At 31.1% G+C, this 21,212-nt stretch overlaps 3 protein-coding genes across 3 annotated transcripts; all 3 read right to left on the bottom strand.

The window, feature by feature from the left end:
• Positions 1-4,683: 4,683 nt before the first annotated feature.
• LOC130902044 (PDZ domain-containing protein GIPC3-like) lies at positions 4,684-7,049 on the bottom strand. The gene has a single exon (XM_057813842.1). It carries the CDS (start codon positions 6,989-6,991, stop codon positions 6,050-6,052), a length of 942 nt encoding a protein of 313 aa, XP_057669825.1. The 5' UTR covers positions 6,992-7,049; the 3' UTR covers positions 4,684-6,049.
• Positions 7,050-16,716: 9,667 nt separating this feature from the next.
• Positions 16,717-18,471, bottom strand: LOC130902046 (endoglucanase-like). Its single transcript, XM_057813844.1, has 3 exons — positions 18,405-18,471; positions 17,194-17,457; positions 16,717-17,139 (listed from the first exon to the last, which is right to left on the bottom strand). The coding sequence occupies exons 1-3, from the start codon at positions 18,439-18,441 to the stop codon at positions 16,760-16,762; spliced, it is 681 nt and encodes a 226-aa protein (XP_057669827.1). The 5' UTR covers positions 18,442-18,471; the 3' UTR covers positions 16,717-16,759.
• Positions 18,472-18,769: 298 nt separating this feature from the next.
• Positions 18,770-20,299, bottom strand: LOC130902045 (endoglucanase-like). Its single transcript, XM_057813843.1, has 3 exons — positions 20,164-20,299; positions 19,276-19,590; positions 18,770-19,220 (listed from the first exon to the last, which is right to left on the bottom strand). The coding sequence occupies exons 1-3, from the start codon at positions 20,201-20,203 to the stop codon at positions 18,838-18,840; spliced, it is 738 nt and encodes a 245-aa protein (XP_057669826.1). The 5' UTR covers positions 20,204-20,299; the 3' UTR covers positions 18,770-18,837.
• Between the last annotated feature and the right edge of the window lie 913 nt (positions 20,300-21,212).

Below are 21,212 nucleotides of genomic sequence, written 5' to 3'. Positions count from 1 at the left end.
TACGTAAAACTTTTGTACCACCTTGTATATACATAATACTAATTAATCATAATCGAATTTTCCCAAAACCACTAAAAATTTCACATTTGATTTGATAAATCACTACAACATATCACGTATTAGATCCACCACGCCGGTATCTTGCAATAATATTTTTCATTAGAGATTCGGTGTATTATCATCAGTCAAAATTTTTTGTTTTACCGGCGAACGCGTTGCAGCTGTTGTTGCAACGTACTAACTCACGCGCGTGGCGATGAATTTTCGCACAACAGCCTACCTCGATACCACGACGGAAAAGGGAATTTATTTCGGCAAGGTACGGAGAATGTCGCCGTGTGGAAAACTTCTACCAGGGGCTTAGAAAAATATAGAATGCTATATATAACATAAATAATAATAAAACACGTTGAAATGATTATTAATCATTATTACAAGTCGTTTACAGAGTAGAACGCACTTGGCAAGTGATTGTGCATTTTTTTGCATTGTAAAATATTGAGCCTTTAACTATTTGTGAACGTAGTGCTGTTTAGTTCGAGTAAATATCCAACAGCTCTTTTGTAGGGAAGGGCATATCGGAGATGCGACTCAATAAAGGCATATTAAACTGTTAACGAGGTGGATTTGTTCAGTTCTTTGTTCAACTGATCCCAGCGCAAAACATGGGGAACTTTTTAAATAATATATCTAAGGATTGTCCACAGCAAGCTCTAAGAATTTTACAGATTTAACGACGTCGATGGTGGTGTTATTTATTCAAAAAGGCAAAGCAATGCCGTGAGATCAGGGTTGGATGATATAGAAATAAATAACGGAAATAAACAAGACAAAACAGATAATAAAAGCTCTTAATGAATTTCTATGGAGTACAAAGAAAATATGATACAAAAAAGCAAGTTGTTATATGAATCAGAGTCGTGGCAACTAAAAAAAAAACAAATCAAAAGAAAATAGAAGCTACAGAGTGACTAATGAGAGAATTAATGAAGAAATGGGTGTAGAAGAGACAGTTTAAACATGAAATATTACCAAAGAAAGTGAATTTTTTCCACTTTTTTCCAAAATAATTCACAAAATAAACATTTTCAAAGATCAATTGATTCATCATAAAATTTTCTTTTCATTTACCGAAATATCTAATAATTGATAGTAAAGTTTGAACAATTACTGCTAATAGAAACATTAGATATTTCTTGAAGAGTTTGATTCTGCTGAAGAGGCCTTTTATGGATGTAATCCTGTCCCCTGAATTAGCCAGAAGACTGACCGAGCTTCTCCTGAGACAATGACCTGTGTAGCTTTTATACATATCTTTTCCAAGTTGCAATTAAGCTGGGAGTATATTGATATCATCCCTTTGTGATGTATGAACAAAGATCGAATTAAATACTAAGAAATTCTATAATAACATAAGGAGAAATATGAAAGAAGTTACGATAAAATGCATAAAAAGGTTAAGGAATTGACTTTTATTATTATACATCTTGTTTGTTGACTTAAATTCCCAAATTTACAATAACTAACTTTTAATTATTTAGGACTGTTACAAAATTTTGGTTTCTATCAATTTAACGCTACCACTACACTCACAAATACACTGTTTGACTCGAGTTTTGTCTTCAGTTACTGAAAAATAAATAGTTTAGCTAGAATAGATAGCTTAGAATATCACTAACGGTTCCAAAAATTCTTACTTAGTTATCTATCAACCTTGTCCTCGTGTCAGTTCAACTTCGTTCATATTGGTATTTTTGACCTTCGGGTTTAATAACCGTAATATTTACATTTTCAGAAAAGTTTTTCGCATTTTTCTTGTTGCATAAATAAGAAAAAGGATCGTATGTTCTCTCATATACTACATTTGCTTCGTCACATATATATGATGGGATATAACCACCAATATTATAATCAACATCTTGGAAATAACTTGAAATTGAAGCAACTACGAGGAAACGCAGCTAAATAGTTAAAAACGTAGCTCAAAATCGACATATTATATAACAACAATATTGTAGAAAAGTTAGAGCTACTTTTTTTGAGTATTTTAGGATGCTCTTGAATAAAAATCAGAAGTTTTGTACTTCAAATTGTGTATGTAAACCGTGTGTGGAATATTTGAGATTACGCAGTAATGGTAAATGAAATGCCTTTGAATTTGGCTACAGCCACGAAATTATCTCGAGAATTCCAATGAATTTCAACTATTTAAAATTCTAAACGATGCAATTTGTATATAAACATTTCAATACATCCATTGAATCTTCTTGTTTTGTAATATCCATGCGGAAAATATGTATTATAAATGCATCATAAAATGGAATTCTTCGGTTTTTAGTGAGCTGGAAGAATATATAAATCGGCAATTACCTTCTTTGAATCACGCACAAGATGTTAAGGCATTGAAACGGCAGAAAGTACTTCCAAAAGAACCCTCGTAGTAATATTTGTAGAGCGATGACAGATGTATACAGTAGGAAATACTCACACTATTATTAATATTTAAGCAACTCAGAGGATCATTCTAATCAACCCTCGTAACGATAAATGGTTGTTTATTACAAGATGTCTATTCCCTAAGACCTAAACATATTTTTTTACCGTTTTAATACTAAGAAAACAAAAAAAAAACAATATTTGCATTCCAAGTAAACTTAGTTCGGACTGAATAAGGCCATTCACTACTTAGGAAAAACTGAAACATGAAAATCAAGCAAACCATCAACAAACCAAAGTTTTATTAGTTTTATCCGAGACAATAAACCTCAATACATTTTATTTGTCGATTTTATGGCGGATGTTGAGTTTTACGAGCATAATGTTACGAAATCGTTCACGACATGGACCGTGAAGGAAGTCCTGTTCAGTTATCATGAAGGATTTAAAGTTTGGCGAACGCTCTGGTTCGCGGAATTCGTTCGATGTTGTTTTTTGATGCGTTTTCTGGGATCTGCTTAGAATCAATTTCTAAGAAAGCTTTTTTATCTATTCGAATGTTTATTTGCCTTCGAGAATGTCTTTTGAATATAATTACTTACTTTTTTAGCGGCGAGAAGTGAATAAAACGAAAATAGGGTGGTTGTTCATTAACCAAATGACAATTCGTGAATGTTGATGAAGAAAAAGATGAAGATGAAAAAGAAAAATGCTGCTGTTAGGTTTGTAGCACAACATACTTAAATAGCAGCTCTATAGGGAAGCTGTGGAGGACAAGTACAACGAAACCGTAGTAGAAAATTCCGACGGAGAAAAACAAATAACAATCAAATGTTGTTTCTATACATTTATTGTATGGAAGAATCCGTTGAAACTTCATTTATATTTATAATCCGTTCCATTGAGATTGAATATTGTGTTGGAGAATACAAATTGAATATTCACGTTCCAATTATTTGGATAATGAATATTGGAACGTTAGTCCATAAGCGCAGGAGATCATCATGTTTACCTAATCCCAACACGAACGGATTTCTGTTCTAATTTGAATGAGAACAATTAATTGCAAGAAGATTTATTATCAAGATTGAAAAATATATTAAAGATTTGTCAATATAATCTTCTATTAGCATCTAATTTTGTCATTCTTATTTCATATATCTAAAAAGATCTATTGAAATCCATTTTTTTGCTTCCTGGGGTTCACATCTGATCTATTAATCCCTTTTCTTTCTAAAAACATTCTGGATATGAGATGACTCTAGCTGCTGAAGATCTTGTTCTTCAATTTAATACGTTATGAAGTGAGTATGCATCTTCTACGTAGCTAAATCTGCACTTTGCAACTTCTGCAACGTCTTCAGGTGCTGGTTGAAACATATTTTTTCCTTATTTACTGTTACCAATACTGCAATTCCACTTTTGCAAGCTGGACTGCTCTAGTTCATCCCTAAACCTCCTAGAGTTCCCTGGTCCAGGTATTTTCTATAATTTTCTAATTAAACAATTAGAGAAATATCTGTCAGATCGAAATTTAGATCTAATTCAATTTTACAACTTAGTTTTTCTTCCCCGAAGTTTAACTTTGTAGGTATTTCATCCTAGATTTGATCGTCGTTTGAATGATGTTTCGGCTTATTCCTGATGACTCATCTGAACTTTCTGAGTGAAAAAATTATTCGCTGTTTCATTTTTTTCGTAATATTAAAAAAAAATTTTTTTTCATAACCTAAACTTAATACTCATTATATTTTCTATTCTAAAATTCAATTTTAGATATTTAAGTGATTTTCGCTAACATTTTCTAATATTACTGTATATACTTGATCATATTCTGTAAATAATTCGATATTACATAATAAATATATAAAATTGCAATTCTCATTATTTTCGTGCAATATGCTGCCATCTAGTTGCGTCAAAATAACTTGGTAAGAAAATCAATTTGCCCACCTGTTGACAATCTCTATAAATTATATGAATGTCATTGAAGGGATCTGATATAATTCATATACGTATATATTTAAGTCGCAATAGATGGCGTTCATCTAAATATTGTTTATGGTATAGATTTGATCCCACTATGGAGTGTCTACACATCCCACTATCGTTTTACTTGTATTTGAAAGTTGACATATCATAATTACATTTACATACAAAAAAGACAAGCATCAATTTTTAGCGTGAAAAGTGCCATAATGTATTAAAAATTGAGTTAAGGTAATTTATAAGAAATATAATAACAAATTTTACCTTGATCGAGTTTATTTAGATATAAAAAATACAATAGAACTAAATTTAAAACCACAAGACTATCAAATTTCATTTTTTTCTTTCATACTTCGAAGGATCTCGATTTAAACGTCAATCTAGCATAGTTCTGCTTCAATGACTGTACCAAAATAATATGATTAAGAAGAAGAATGAGAATGAATAACTTTGAAAAAATAGATCGTGATTTAATGATGGTTTTAATAGCAGATGGTTTTATTTAAAAAGAACAATAAAATGACGTTTATGATCACGTGACTTATCACATCTAGATTTCTCTCTATGCGGACATTTGAAATCGATTGATCAAGAAAAAAAATTAGTAGAAAATTTTGATTTATCATTATTATCGTTATATCATCGTTAATTAAGTCGTCCTCAATATAAAACGTAAAAGAAAATTTAACAAGACGCTGAATTCAAAGTAATCCAAATGTTACATAACCTCACAAATTATTAAACTTAAAATTAAACGGCGAAAAAGTTGAGATAAGAAATAAACAAAGTAAACGTCGTTTTTCGTATAACGACATTTAAAATCAAATTAAGTCTCTATATTGGTTACAATTTTTCAAACTATTTGTACTGCTATTTTCTCTAAAGACTATCTAAACATGACCTTGAAAGTTTCATCTGTCAAAAATAGATTACTTGTAACAAGGTCAATATCAAAAAATTTTTAAAGAATAATAAAAAAATTCGAATTGTTTGTAATGTCAGTTTTAAAATTCGTTTTTATAATTACGTGAAAACGATTTACAAAAAAAATTTTCGTATAGAATTCAATTGTCTGCAAGAAAATGTATTAGTAGATTTTTTCAGGTTAATAGTGTTCAAGTTTTCAATAAAAAATGAGATTGTTGCAAAAAAACCGTGAATTTGTTAATATATTTGTTATAAAGAATTAAATTTTCAGAGTAACAACAAAAAAACATCACTTTTTATTCTATTATAATGTACCTAAGCTTATTTTTTGAGATAACATAATAAGCAATTTCAACACAATGTCAAATTTATATCAAAATCAGCTGATTTTGATCCTTGTACCGTGATCCAAGGACTTCTCATTAGACAACCTTATGGTGTATAAATGATTTTCTGAAGTTATTCAGGATGTAAGACGTAAAAACGTAAAAACAAATATCCCATGGTGATGGGATACCTAAAGAATGATATAGAAGTAGACTAACTACGATATACAAGTACTTTTTGAGGTTATGTTCTGAACAAAACGTTTTAGAATCGATTCAAAAGTGTCATCTGTCATTATCAATATCGAAATACAAGAATAATTTACATTTAATAATTATAAATATATAAATAATTCTAAATATATATAATATTACAACCTTTTTTGTCGAGCGTCTGTGATCGCGCCCCACAGTTCTATGATAACATCGTCGGTAAACTGGAAACTGGCTAAATCGGAATCGTCAACAGCTTCGGCAAAGTCCATGGAGTTTTGTTTATTTGTAGACATGTCCCATATCTGAGCTGCAAGTTCTGAATCGTTGATTCCTAGAAAAGATTCTAAAACGCCGTTGATTTTCTCCAAACCGATGTCCATGATATCGTCTTGTTCTTGAATTTCCGCGCTACCATTGGCTTTGAATCGTAAAGTTTCTTTACCACTACCGACATTTTTCTTACCAGCTATTCCTTTAGATGACTTCGGAGCTATAGACGCGAAACCGCTTTGTAAAGGTTCCACGAGTCGTATGGTGAACGTCGTATCTTTAGGGATATTTTTTAAAGCTTTGGCAACGTCGAAATGTCGTTTTCCAACCATACTGATTCCGTCTAATTTCTCGATGTGGTCTCCGATTTTTATCACCGGTATGTTTTGTATTATAGAATCCTCTTTTATCCTTTTAATAAAAGCATAACCAGCTCCGTTATCGGTTATTGTTAGACCTAGAGCGTCTTCTGTTTTCGTTAATTCGACTTCTTTAGGTCTACCTTTGCAATGGGCAAAAATGAAATCTTCTAAGCCTATTTGCCCTCCTAATAATTTCGACATATCGATTCTGTAGCTATTTAACGTACAAAATAATATTTCTGAAGCTGGAATACCGAATGATTCGGCGATTTTCTCGTATAATTCCTTGATGTTGGTGAAACCAGATACGAAACCAGTTGGACTGCCATGGGCTAACTGGCAGTAGAATTGCAGAGAATTTTTCGATACCGGCGTAACCGGCGATTCTGGCACTCTGTCTCTTTCACTTTTTAACTCGTTGTTCTGTATTACTTTAGGGTGTTTTGCACGATGTTTTCTGAACATATTTTTCGACACGTAATTACGTATTAAGTACTTACTGAACTAATGATACTGATGATACAATTATGATTTTATCAGTTGGAGATAACAAGTTTTTTATCAAACATTCTAATATGAAGGATACGTTATTTCAAGCGAGATAAATTATTTTCTATTTGATTACGTTTATAACCACGATATGTATAATTTGTCATAATATACAGAGTGTGTACATTATAAATATGATTATTAACCCCGGAGTGGTCGCGTCCTGTTTGTTTCCAAGTATGATCGCGTTGGGTCCAAATTAATATGAAATCTAATACTAAATTTACACGTGGTTTTGATGCTTCTCAAACTCAATTACATTTAGTTGACCCGTGGCGTTTGAGACTGATCTTGGCTTACAGCGACACCTGTTTGATTCAACTGCTTCCGGGTGGTGTACCTACGATCTTCTTTTTTTACTATGAATCCCAAATACACGTCCAGCATCTAGTTTTACCGTGTAATGGAACGAACCAAGGCATTCAACAATTGCCAAGTCTCTTTATTTTTTATACAAACGCCATAAAAGTTGTGGTTTGCGTTCCATTGTGATAAGTTGATACAATATAATGTTGTGAGTCGACAACTTTCGGCTTTGGTGGAAGTGTTTGTAGTTTTCAACCAAGTTTGTATACATCTAATTATTGATTGTATCATCGGGCGCCATTAACACCGAAAGGTTGTTGAAATTGATTGACCTGACTGACGCATTAAGTAACTGGGCTTGTTTGGTTGCATCAGTGACATTTTTAACAGCTAGATAGTTCTCAAAACGCTGAATGAACAGGGATATTGAATCTTGGATTTGTATGGCAACTTCGCAAACTCAGTTGGCCTCAGTCAGCTGACCCGTGACGCTTGAGACTGATCCTGGCTTACAGTGACACTTATTTGACTTAACTGCTTCCGAGTCGGGAGGTACCAACTTCATACTTCATCTTCTCAAGTCCAAGCCTCAAATTTTCGTTGGTTTCCTTAAAAAAAACTTCATAGACTCAAAGGATTAGAAGGATATTTATTACCGTTGTTTAGACTACTTTTTAATGAATCTATGATTAATCTCCAAGTTTGTGGGTCGTGATTAATACCAAAATAGGGCATGTTATGACAATAAACCAAATCGTGATCAATATTTCTTCGTCCAAAGGTTCTGTAGAAATTGGATGATGTATGATTGAGTTCTTCGAACTGGTTTCAATATAATGACATTGCCTTCATTTACTAGTTTTATTCACACAATAATATCAATCATCTAGATGATTTTTCTGTTCTTTCCATGACATTGATATCGCAAAAGATAAACTTGATCGACGGCCAAAGAATTAACGGTTAATCTTGATTTCTAACCTATAAAGTATTATTCATATGTACAAATTCGCGGGTTTAATTGTTTATTTTTCTCTTATATTGTATGTTGATGAAAATAAACACGCAGAGTTCAATTAATAAGCTAAAAATTCACGTTTCACTTAACATAACCTATAATTTACATTTAAAAATTAGTTATATTGAAATTTCGTGAATAATACTTTTTCTTAGTGTAATAACATGCATTTTTATATTTAAATAGCATCATATATTCTATAAAGCTAACTAATCTGGAAGTATCGATATCTCGATATATATATATCGAAACGAGATATCGATAAATTGTATTTTTAAATTCGATTTATTGGGTATGGAATGGGCTGAAAAATGACTGATGTCATTATTAATAAGTAAAAAGAGGTAATTACGAATGTTTTTAGAATTGAACTGAACTAACCTTAATGAAATGTAATTTGAGTAGGTACAAATAAGTGGAAAATGCTTAACTGATATATTGCGTGTTGATCTACAATCCATTCGAAAACTGAAAATAAAATGGAAGATATTTATTGTTATTGATATAACATAAATTCCATTGAAGCGCCTTTCAATTCAATGAAAAGCTATTATATTTCTTACAAGATATATTGCTACAAATAAAAAAGAAAATTTAATAACTGTTACATTTTTTTTTTGATATGGTGTTCACTTTATAAAATAAGTTCATGATTAACGATTAGCAATGCACTTAGAGTCTCATTAGGCTAAGAACGTGTTCCTTATTAGGTTAGAATTCACTCAACTCAATGAAATCGAAGACATACTAAGTAATTTCATTATAAGAGTAGAGAAAATTGAGTTTAGTAATAAATGTCTTCAGTTTTTAGTTTGGTTATCGAAAAAATGATAAAATGTTGAATACCGAAACAACTTTCATAATAAAATTCATAGACTGAAGCTTGAGAGATGAATTAAAAGTAAACCAAAATTAATATAGGATTGTTGTTAACGTATTATTTTATCTAGATTATGTAGATTTATTTAAATCGTATAAAACTGATAAACGTTGAAAGTTTTTTAGGGATTTCATTATCGCAAAAATAAGTGATACGCAGAAAAAAATGGATTATTAGATACAAAATCATATGTGGACGACTTTTTTTTAGTTTAAATAAAGTAACCTGACCAATCAATTGTTTTCATCAATTTTTGTAAAAAATTATATATTACTTTCTGTAATAACAAATGAGTATTTCACTTAATTCCAGAGTATTTCACATTATTTCGAAGAATTTCAAAGTATTTCTTAATGTTTCACAGTATGTAGTTCAAAATAATCCATGAAATTGAAAAATTTAGTAGTAGTCTGAACTATATCATAAAGTATTTCACTTCATTCCAGAGTATTTCACATTATTTCGAAGAATTTCAAAGTATTTCTTAATGTTTCACAGTATGTAGTTCAAAATAATCCATGAAATTGAAAAATTTAGTAGTAGTCTGGACTATATCATAAAGTATTTCACTTCATTTCAGAGTATTTCACATTATTTTGAAGAATTTCAAAGTATTTCTTAATGTTTCACAGTATGTAGTTCAAAATAATCCATGAAATTGAAAAACGTAGTAGTAGTCTGAACTATATCATAAAGTATTTCACTTCATTCCAGAGTATTTCACATTATTTCGAAGAATTTCAAAGTATTTCTTAATGTTTCACAGTATGTAGTTCAAAATAATCCATGAAATTGAAAAATTTAGTAGTAGTCTGGACTATATCATAAAGTATTTCACTTCATTTCAGAGTATTTCACAGTTTTTCGAAGAATTACACAATGTTTGACAGTATGTAGCTCAAAATAATCCATAAAATTGAAAAATTTGGTAGTATTCTGAACTATATCATAAAGTATTTCACTTCATTCCAGAGTATTTCACATTATTTTGAAGAATTTCAAAGTATTTCTTAATGTTTCACAGTATGTAGTTCAAAATAATCCATGAAATTGAAAAACGTAGTAGTAGTCTGGACTATATCATAAAGTATTTCACTTCATTTCAGAGTATTTCACATTATTTTGAAGAATTTCAAAGTATTTCTTAATGTTTCACAGTATGTAGTTCAAAATAATCCATGAAATTGAAAAACGTAGTAGTAGTCTGGACTATATCATAAAGTATTTCACTTCATTCCAGAGTATTTCACATTATTTTGAAGAATTTCAAGGTATTTCTTAATGTTTCACAGTATGTAGTTCAAAATAATCCATGAAATTGAAAAACGTAGTAGTAGTCTGGACTATATCATAAAGTATTTCACTTCATTTCAGAGTATTTCACAGTTTTTCGAAGAATTACACAATGTTTGACAGTATGTAGCTCAAAATAATCCATAAAATTGAAAAATTTGGTAGTATTCTGAACTATATCATAAAGTATTTCACTTCATTCCAGAGTATTTCACATTATTTCGAAGAATTTCAAAGTATTTCATAATGTTTCACAGTATGTAGTTCAAAATAATCCATAAAATTGAAAAATTTAGTAGTAGTCTGGACTATATCATAAAGTATTTCACTTCATTTCAGAGTATTTCACATTATTTCGAAGAATTTCAAAGTATTTCTTAATGTTTCACAGTATGTAGTTCAAAATAATCCATGAAATTGAAAAATTTAGTAGTAGTCTGGACTATATCATAAAGTATTTCACTTCATTTCAGAGTATTTCACAGTTTTTCGAAGAATTACACAATGTTTGACAGTATGTAGCTCAAAATAATCCATAAAATTGAAAAATTTGGTAGTATTCTGAACTATATCATAAAGTATTTCACTTCATTCCAGAGTATTTCACATTATTTTGAAGAATTTCAAAGTATTTCTTAATGTTTCACAGTATGTAGTTCAAAATAATCCATGAAATTGAAAAACGTAGTAGTAGTCTGGACTATATCATAAAGTATTTCACTTCATTTCAGAGTATTTCACATTATTTTGAAGAATTTCAAAGTATTTCTTAATGTTTCACAGTATGTAGTTCAAAATAATCCATGAAATTAAAAAACGTAGTAGTAGTCTGGACTATATCATAAAGTATATCACTTCATTCCAGAGTATTTCACATTATTTTGAAGAATTTCAAAGTATTTCTTAATGTTTCACAGTATGTAGTTCAAAATAATCCATGAAATTGAAAAACGTAGTAGTAGTCTGGACTATATCATAAAGTATTTCACTTCATTTCAGAGTATTTCACAGTTTTTCGAAGAATTACACAATGTTTGACAGTATGTAGCTCAAAATAATCCATAAAATTGAAAAATTTGGTAGTATTCTGAACTATATCATAAAGTATTTCACTTCATTCCAGAGTATTTCACATTATTTCGAAGAATTTCAAAGTATTTCATAATGTTTCACAGTATGTAGCTCAAAATAATCCATAAAATTGAAAAATTTGGTAGTATTATAAACCATATCATAAAGTATTTCACTTCATTTGAGACCATTTCACAGTATTTCGAAGAATTTCACAGTATTTCACAAATTATATTATGTAGAATTTCAGAATATTCCGCTAAATTTATGTTTCTACAAAATTCAAGGTAATGATGTTATTTCACTACTTTACTTTGTATTCAAGAGTTTTTCACAAATATTTTACAAAGTTTCACCATAATTCATAAAGTTTCAAACTATTTGCTACAACTCGGTAACATTTCACTGTATCCTACAGGATACTTTAAATTATTTCATAAATATTTCACATTATACAGAATTTCAGGGTATTTCACAGTATCTGGCACATATTTCACAATATATTTTACAGATTTTCACCTGTTTTATAGAAAAGACGCTATATCACAACATTTCACTGTATTTTTGAGTATCATACAATAGATTTCCACAGTATTTCACATAAATTAAAATATTTCACAAAAGTTCCTCGGAATTTTAAGTATCAAATACTTTTCCACGACATTTCATTATATTCCAGAGTATTTCACAATATTTCATAGATTTCGACAATATTCCAGTAGTATTAGATTATTTCACAGTTTTCCGGACTATTTCACAGTATTCCAGAAATGTTTTACGATACAGTATAGATAATTTCATAATTTTAAAATGGTTCCTCAGAATTTCAAGGATTGTATACTTTTTCACAATATTTCACTGCAATTCATAAAATTTCAAAGCCTTCCAAATAATTTCATCATACTCTTAATTATTTCACAACGTTTGATAGTATTTCACTAATATTTCAGAATATATCATACAGATTTTTACAGTGTTTCACTATATTCGAAACAATTATAGTATTTTTGATGATACTTCAAAATATTTGTTTTTCAACGAATTTCATAATACCCCAAATCATTCGATAATGTTTCACAGTATATCACAATATTTCACTGCATTTTAAACTACTTCGCAGTAGTGCAAAGTATTTCACTATATCTCAGAGAATTCCACTATATTTTATTCATATACGTTCCAAAGTTTTTTGAAATAATACAAAAATTACATTATTTCACTGTAATATCTTGAATTTCACAGTATTACATTGTGATATGACATCACATCCAATTTGTTATAATAATTCACTGTATTCCGCATTGTCTGAAATGTCGGCATCCGCCAATTGTGTTGCGAAGCTAGAAGGTTTATTTTCGGTACGGCTTTGGCAACTATATTTTTGGCAGCTTGATTAAAACAATTGACTTCTCTCTAAGTAACTAATTACTTTGTTTATCGATGAACTGGCTATTAGTCTAACGGTAGTTACGGGTAGTTTGTATAGAAGAGAAAGTTTCATACCGGAAAGTTTGATAGACCCAAGGCGATAAACCCGTAGCTACAAAGACAATCATCAAATTGTACAGCAAACTATTTTATCAATCGAATATTAGTCGATAATCGAGGTAAGTTTTACAATAACAAGATGATTGAGCCCTTTTCGACGGTTACCTACATCTTGTTTTCGAATGAAGCTCATTTTTATCTTCACAAAATGGCTGACATCACGGAGAATTTTAGGGCTCGTTTAAATTGTTTAAATTGTCAATCAAACTAAGTCGTATGTGAATTGTGAGGACCTTCTGTAAACCAATTATACTCCCAGGATTATAGATATCTTAATATTGAACCATTTTCTTACTTGCAGCTTAAGTAAAATTTCATTTCCAATATAACCTAACTTAACCTAACCTAACATAATCAAACTGGACGTAACTAGTATAGACTTTTACGGAACGAACACTCATTAATATTTTGGTGAATTATTAAAACCAGTGAATGGAAAGTATAATGGTTTAATCGTTTCTAGACATCGTCTTAACCTTCTGTTGCGAACAAATCTCGAAACTCATCAGAATACAACTTGAAATTCTGCTGAATTTTCAGTTCCTTCTATATTTTCCTTTATAATGATATTTCTCGCACATGATTTGTAAAGGGACGTTATAATATATTCCGTGGCAAGAATAGAAAAATACAAAACATACTTCAGGCAACAGCTTAAGTGGAATTCGCACGTAGACATTAATTTACAGTTTTTGTTAGCGAAACGCAGAACACTAAAAGAGGTCAAGCACCTGCATTAGAAAGCATTTAGCTGAAAGTGCAAATTGTCAACATTTCAACTAAAATATGTCTTACGATATACTCGTAATATTAATATATCAAATAGTAACATTTTTATATACTTGTGTATATAATTCAGAATTATACGGGGTATTTCATAAGCAATAAGATAAATTTTAACTACAAGTTTAGAAAGCGCAAATTAAAATAAAACGATAAGTTCCATTTCTTCTTTAGCGATATACAGCATATTTAACTAATATTATGAAATATATTTTGGTTAATAGATTAACTATTCATCGATATATAGATCCAAAATGATGGTATGTTTGATAGACTGAATGTTTCTGAATCTTTAAGGGGAACTCAGAAAACTTGATGAAAATTAAATATTTTAGAAAACGAATTTTGAGATTTAGAAACATTTCTAGAGCATTATTTTATTGCAAAACTATCAACTATTTCTCGAGATTTCTGAAAGTCAAGTTGAAAACATTATGTTATTCAACTGGCGCAGTTAATAGGATATAATATTTTTCACTTTCATCTCTATTTTCAAATGTATATTATTATATTAAGGCTTGAAATGAATATAAAATCAAAATTATTATTTTGTAAAAGCAATATACAGAGTATTCCTGTAAGAAAATGGGGACGTCAAAATAACATAAAAATTATTTAATACGACCCCTAGTTTCTGACTTATAGGCGTTCAAAGCTACGAAACTTATATTTAAGTATATTTTCTAAATTATACATTCGAACATTATGAATTTTTTATGAATGATGATTACGTATGTCCATGTAGAGTATTTGACGAAATGATAAATAATTCTAAATAGTTAACAAACTTTTACAAGGACGGACAAACAATCTTCATTTAACTCGCTTTATGGTTTAGCAGATATGTAGATTTTTAGATCGTTTTACTTAACGGTTTGTTAGCCATAAAGAGACATTTTGAAGGAAATTATCATAAATTATGATAATTTATTGAAAAATAAGTTGTTTCGTTTATAATCGTGCTTCTAATGTATAGATCTGATTGTTATTTTGTAAATTCCCGCTTCTTTTTCTTGTCTTAGGTGTTTGCTTCGCTATACTACGTTGTGAAGACATCCCGTGACTTTATTTGCTCTGACAAGTCGTCTTCTACTCCATAATTGGTTATGTCAATTCCAAAGCATCCATTTCTATGTAGAAAAACATGAAACTAAGCGAGTTTCCTTGTCCCATGTTTCCAGTTCAACACAGTCAAATGCTTTCGTGAAGTTAATGAAGCATAGGGATTTTGTTTTTTTTTATTTTGTGATGATATACAAACCTAACCTCAAATAAATATAAAAATTGTATTGTATATTCATATACAACCAAATGATAGGAAGTGTTTGCAGAAAAAAATGGAAATGAATTTTTCATTTTATCAAAAAACTTGATATCGATATCTTTGATGATGTAAAATTAGTATTATTATTTGGAAACCTAAAAAATGTCATTAGTTAAATGGGGAGAAACCATTATTTCAGAAAGATCGATGAACTACAATCTTGAAAATTTATCCAAAGGGTAAAAAGTATTCGATACTGAAACGTTTTCGTTTCAGGAATGAGATAAGATCCCGAGGCATTTATCAGTGAGAAACACTCTCCCGTTCCTTTCCAAAACCCATTTATCTCTAACAGTAACAATTATTTGAATTTATGTATTGAAAACAGAAAGAAGATTTAATTCTTAAAATTCTAAAAGTATTCACTAGTCTTTAATTCACACATTAATTAATAAACATTGTACATTAAATATTATCAACCCTTGGTATAACCCTTTTCATTTTATTTCTACTTAGAAGGGATAACTAACTCCCATCAAAATATATTGAAACTTCTCTGCAACTCTAATCCGAAAAGTTTGAAATTTAGTTTCAGCCAACAGCCATCGGACTTTATTTGTACAACGACTCGAAGATAATGAAGATTTTAACACAAAAATTTGACTTCTGAATTAACTAAAACGAAAAATTATTTTGGGAAATTATTAGGTGGACTTAAAAATTCGTACCCTGACACATAGATGTCACTAATAGTATTAAATCCATATGATTATCAGTTAGATCTAACCTTCACAAACAAATATATCATTATTGGGCTTTATATTGCTCTTGCATCCACCGTATTCCCCAGATTTACCCTCTACCTACTGTTTTCAGACCTCAAGATGCTCGATACGCCAATGGAGAAGTTATTGCCGAAACTGAAGCTTATTTTTAGGTTAATGACAAATCGATTTTTCAAAATGGTATAGAAAAATTATTTACCTCGTTAATAATGAAATTAATGAATAAAAAATATTGTGCGACCTATAACCAAAGTCGTAATGAATACAATTATCCTAATTTCCACTAAATGCGAGTTATATACACTGTTTTTTCCACGACCAATTATAATAATGATAAACAGTCAGTTTATTTTCAAAATTATTTATGTAGACTATGCAAATTAGGTGACGACCACGTATTGTGCATTTTAAAATACATAATTTATTTTCCCCAAACAACTTCTTCAATAAAACTATAATCTTTCGATTCCAGGAATTACTTTATGTCTTCTTTTTGGAATTCCAAGTTACCTTTCTTTTATAAACTCGATGTTCTAATAGCATACAATTAACTTAATCCTCTACGATGTATCTAGTACACATTTTAGGAAAAACCAATAAACCTACATCTCTCTACATTCTACATTGTTTTACGGCACCCCTTTCATTCTTTTTCGGGATAGCGAGCAGGAGGAACTATGTATAGTACTAAAATTTTATCAATGAAAGCATTTATTCAAATTTATAACTGTATTATTTATAAATCCCCGCAATTACTCCTATCGATCAACTCCGCTGGACATTTAACTTCCTCGAACGTCGCTGCCGGATTCGGGACTCCCTCCATCCAAGTGAATCTAAACTTGCAACCTTCTTGCAATTGTGTAGGCAGCTGATTACATTCTTCCTCCGAGTGAACACCGCCGTATCTATCACCCCATCCGTCTTCTGGAGCATCCCATTGACTCGTACAAGAATTATAGAGACCGACACCGCAACCAGGGATTTGTAAATCGAAAGAATTTTCTTTAAGATCTGAACCGGTGTTAGTAGCTTGTAAAACCATCCGTTTGCCTTCTAATTCACCCTTGAAGTTCAGGAGGTAACAAGAGCAGCAGTGGTCGAAATCAGCACCACCTGAACGTAAAAAGAAATATCTCACTTTGAGCACTAGAAGATCAACACACTCACCTTTAAAAGATACAGCGGTATATCCATAAGCTAGCGTTGAATTAATCACGAAAGGTTGTTGATTGTTACAGGTATAGGAACCTTCAGTAGTGGGTTCTCTATAAGTAACGCCATCTTTGTAACAAGCTCTAACCGGTAGACCGTTTTTAGTATGGATATAAGCTGACCAACTACAAGATACTACATTGCAATCCCAGTAGCCTGTTATTACTGTTTCACCGCTTAATCCTCCAGGTACTCGTTCGAAATTATGACATATCGTAACTAAAACCATCAAAATCTTCATTATAATAAACATCAGTTGAATATAATATTTGATATGTACACTATTTGAAAAAAGAATCCTTTCTAATATCACAATCATCGACTTCCTCTTTAATTTCCGTTTCAGAATCGTCATAGCTTCCTTGGAATACAAACGAAACTTTTCTTCAGTTCTAGTTGAGTCATCTAGATGGCGTTACTTATGATTATTTGTACATTTAAACCAAGCTAAAGTGCTTGTACAACCTTCTGTCAACGACCGGAACGCTATTCAGATCCTGCGTTGATTTTAGCATCGAGTTTATTCCCTGGTGGAGCCAAGAAGATCCTGGCAGATCGCTTTCCGCTTGGCCTTTTCCACCTCGGTCAACACTCGCGATACCAGCTTCGCGCACACTTACTTCGTGGATAAGTTTTCTATCCCGATATCAAAAGCTTGAGTTTGAGGAATGCTCAAGTCATCAGTAATCATTCTGTAACTCTAAATGTTTCACCCGCGACTCATTTTCGTTGGTCCAAGGTCAAGTGGTGGGTCATTTGAGGGCGTATTGTCGCTTTAGTAAACGTTCCATGATTCTCTGTGATAAGGCGTTTCGGCAAACGTTTACCAATTCATGCAATCTACTATCTTCTACAGTCAGGAGTTGAGTTCCTCTTTCCATATCTCCCTCCTCCAGAAATGCGTTCTTTTCTGCACGTTCGCTCAGGAAAAAACCACTTTCAGTGTACACTCATACAAACATTTAGTCTATGATATTCGATTGAGAAGAAACAATTAACCTTGCAGAAGATACAGTTGAAGAAATTTGTTATTTTAATTTGTAGAAATGTAGAAAGCAAATAACAAAAAGAAGAATAAAAATAAACGCAGTACGAGGATCTTCAGTGGTTGAAGATGATGATGAATTTCGACTACTTATAAAATAAATTTTTTTGTAAATACTTACTTTGGATTAGGAGTGATAGAAAAATTAGTCTCTCCATAGCAACGTTGTAGATAAGTTATGCATTTCGATAAGCACGGTCATATTTATATATCTGATCGATATTTTCGAAGATAAAAAAATATTCAATGTCAAAAAATTAGATAATGGAAATACCACGATTTTTTTTAGATAGAACATAGTATCCAGCTCTTGAAAAAAAAAATATTTTTTCAAAGAATTTGGTTCCAGACTGTAGAATTTTCCTCAGAAAGTGGTATTCGACCATTAGCAACCATTGATGATCATACTGATTCATAAATTCTCGTTTTTTGTCAAGAAGTAGTGAGAATATTAAGAAAAATGGGGGAATTACCAAAAAGAACTAGGAGAATTGTAATTTCTTTTATTATAATAATTATTTATATATCTAATACAAACACATTTTTCATCAGAATCAATCTATATCTCCACAATTTGTGATCGCGATCAATTCCAAAGGGCATTTAACTTCATAAAACGTAACGTTTGGATTTGGTACTCCTTCCATAAATTCAAACCTCCATCTACAACCTTCTTGTAACTGCTGGGGTAACTGGTTACATTCTTCTAACGTATGAACACCTCCATATCTATCACCCCAACCATCTTCAGGAGCGTTCCATTGCCGCGAGCAGCCGTTATATAATCCAACTCCCCCACCGGGAATTTGAAGATCAAACTGATTCGAATACAAGTCACTACCGGTGTTGATTGCTTGTACCAGCATCTGTTTACCTTGTAGTTGCCCTTTGAAACTCAAAAGGTAGCAGGAGCAGCAGTGGTAATAATCAGTACCACCTAAAACGAGATTCGTGATCAAATACGAAATGAATTGGTAGATATCTGTACGTACCAATAAAAGAGACAGCTGTAAAACCGTAGGATAACGTTGAATTAATTATAAATGGAATTTGGTTGCTGCAAGTATAAGCTTTTCCATTTTCTGTATGACAATTAGATTGCGCGTTATTTTCACTAGTACTATTAGTGATTCCGTCTATTTCACACGATCTGACAGGTAGACCGTTTTTTGTATCGACGATTTCGTCCCAGCTACAAGACACCCCGCAGCAGTCCCAGTAACGTGTAGTTACAGCATCACCGGATAGTCCTCCAGGTACTGGAATTATATCTGGAGAAGGTTCTTGCCAATTCCAGCAAACACACGCTATGAAAATAGGTTTTGATACAATACAGTAAATCTGACAACACTTGATTTTGATACTACATGACTGCCAACGTTAAGAATGTATTTTCCTTTGAGAAATATGTTGTTTAATAGTTGGTATTATCATATAAAATAATGAGTTATAAGACGCAAATAAAAACAAAAACTAAAAATTCTGAAAGAAATATCTTTTTCAATTACACTGAGGAAAGAAAATAAATAATAGAGAATTTAAGGTTATGGAAAATCATCGAAGTGAAACTGTCAACTGTCAATATTGAAGAGGCTAGAGTGACATTTAAGGAAATTAAAGTTGTGTACTCCAGAGCGTCCCGAAAGTGTTTTGCAGTACGGAACTGTCACTTTCACTACACGGAACACTCGAAACGCAACTTTCGGTGTGTAAATGAATACAGAACGAAAAACTTTTAGATGACGTCGTCTAAAATAGTTATTAACGACTTCACCATTTAACAAAATCAGATCTATATTGTGTAATATTAACCATAGAAATTATCTTTTTATGGAAATGGAAAATTATGAAAAAAAAAACATTGGAATTGGTTTACTTACAACTAATTAGAAAGCATACTAGCAAATATAATTCATTCATGGTTGATATTTAACTGATTCACAAGTAAAAAAAGAAGGACTTTGATTATCGTTGTTTCTGATAATTCTAAACTCGATACTTGAAATTAACCTTGCGTATAATCTCTAATGATTTTCAAATTCGTTTATCGATCTAATAGTCTCAAAGATATGATTATTCTCTTTTACGTGATTTGAAGTCTTTCGAATGAATAATTAAAAAATACCGAAAAAGTTATTGAGAATGAAGAAAAAGACAAAAAGGAAGAGCGAGAAACATATAAATAGGAGAGTTGAAGGCAGATATTTTAATTATTGATTTTTCAATTTAGGTTTTTAATCAATTACATTGAGATTTGTAGATTCTTGTGTGAGATGTTGACCACCATAATTCAATACTTCATTGCGGAGTCCATCTTGTCCAGGAAATTGTCTTTTGGTAAATGTTTTAATTTAATTCAATGGTAGTTTTCGTAATCAAAACTTTCTTGCATAGATATCTCATAAAATTTCAGAAGAAAACTGAACTAGGTTCGATTGAAGATTTATTAACTTCGAAATAGATGGTAATCAAATAGTACCAGATCAGTTATGTATGGGGGGATGTGATATAACGTCCCGCCTAGCTCCAATAGTTTCCCACGAGTTGCCAAAGATGTCAAACCTTTCCGACTTGACAATTTTGGCTGTTTTTCTTTGATTGCTTCATTCAATTTCAATAATTGTTGACAGTAAACATCAGAATTGATCGTTTGGTTACTTGTAAGCAGCTTAAAAACCACAGCCAAGCTTCAATAGTTTCCCACGAGTTGCCAAAGATGTGTGAGGCTTTGCATTATCACTAAACCTTTCCGACTTGACAATTCTGACCGTTTTGCTTCATTCAATTTCAATAATTGTTGACAGTAAACATCAGAATTAATCGTTTGGTTACTTGTAAGCAGCTTAAAAACCACAACATCTTCGTAATCTCAACAAACTGACACCATGAGCTTTTTTTGTTGTTTTTAAGCTTTCGATGTAGTTTGTGC

The sequence above is a fragment of the Diorhabda carinulata genome, chromosome X, assembly GCF_026250575.1.
Source record: "Diorhabda carinulata isolate Delta chromosome X, icDioCari1.1, whole genome shotgun sequence".
NCBI lineage: Eukaryota > Metazoa > Arthropoda > Insecta > Coleoptera > Chrysomelidae > Diorhabda > Diorhabda carinulata.
Note: the sequence above shows the minus strand (reverse complement) of the source record. Positions and strands in the feature narration are given on the sequence as shown.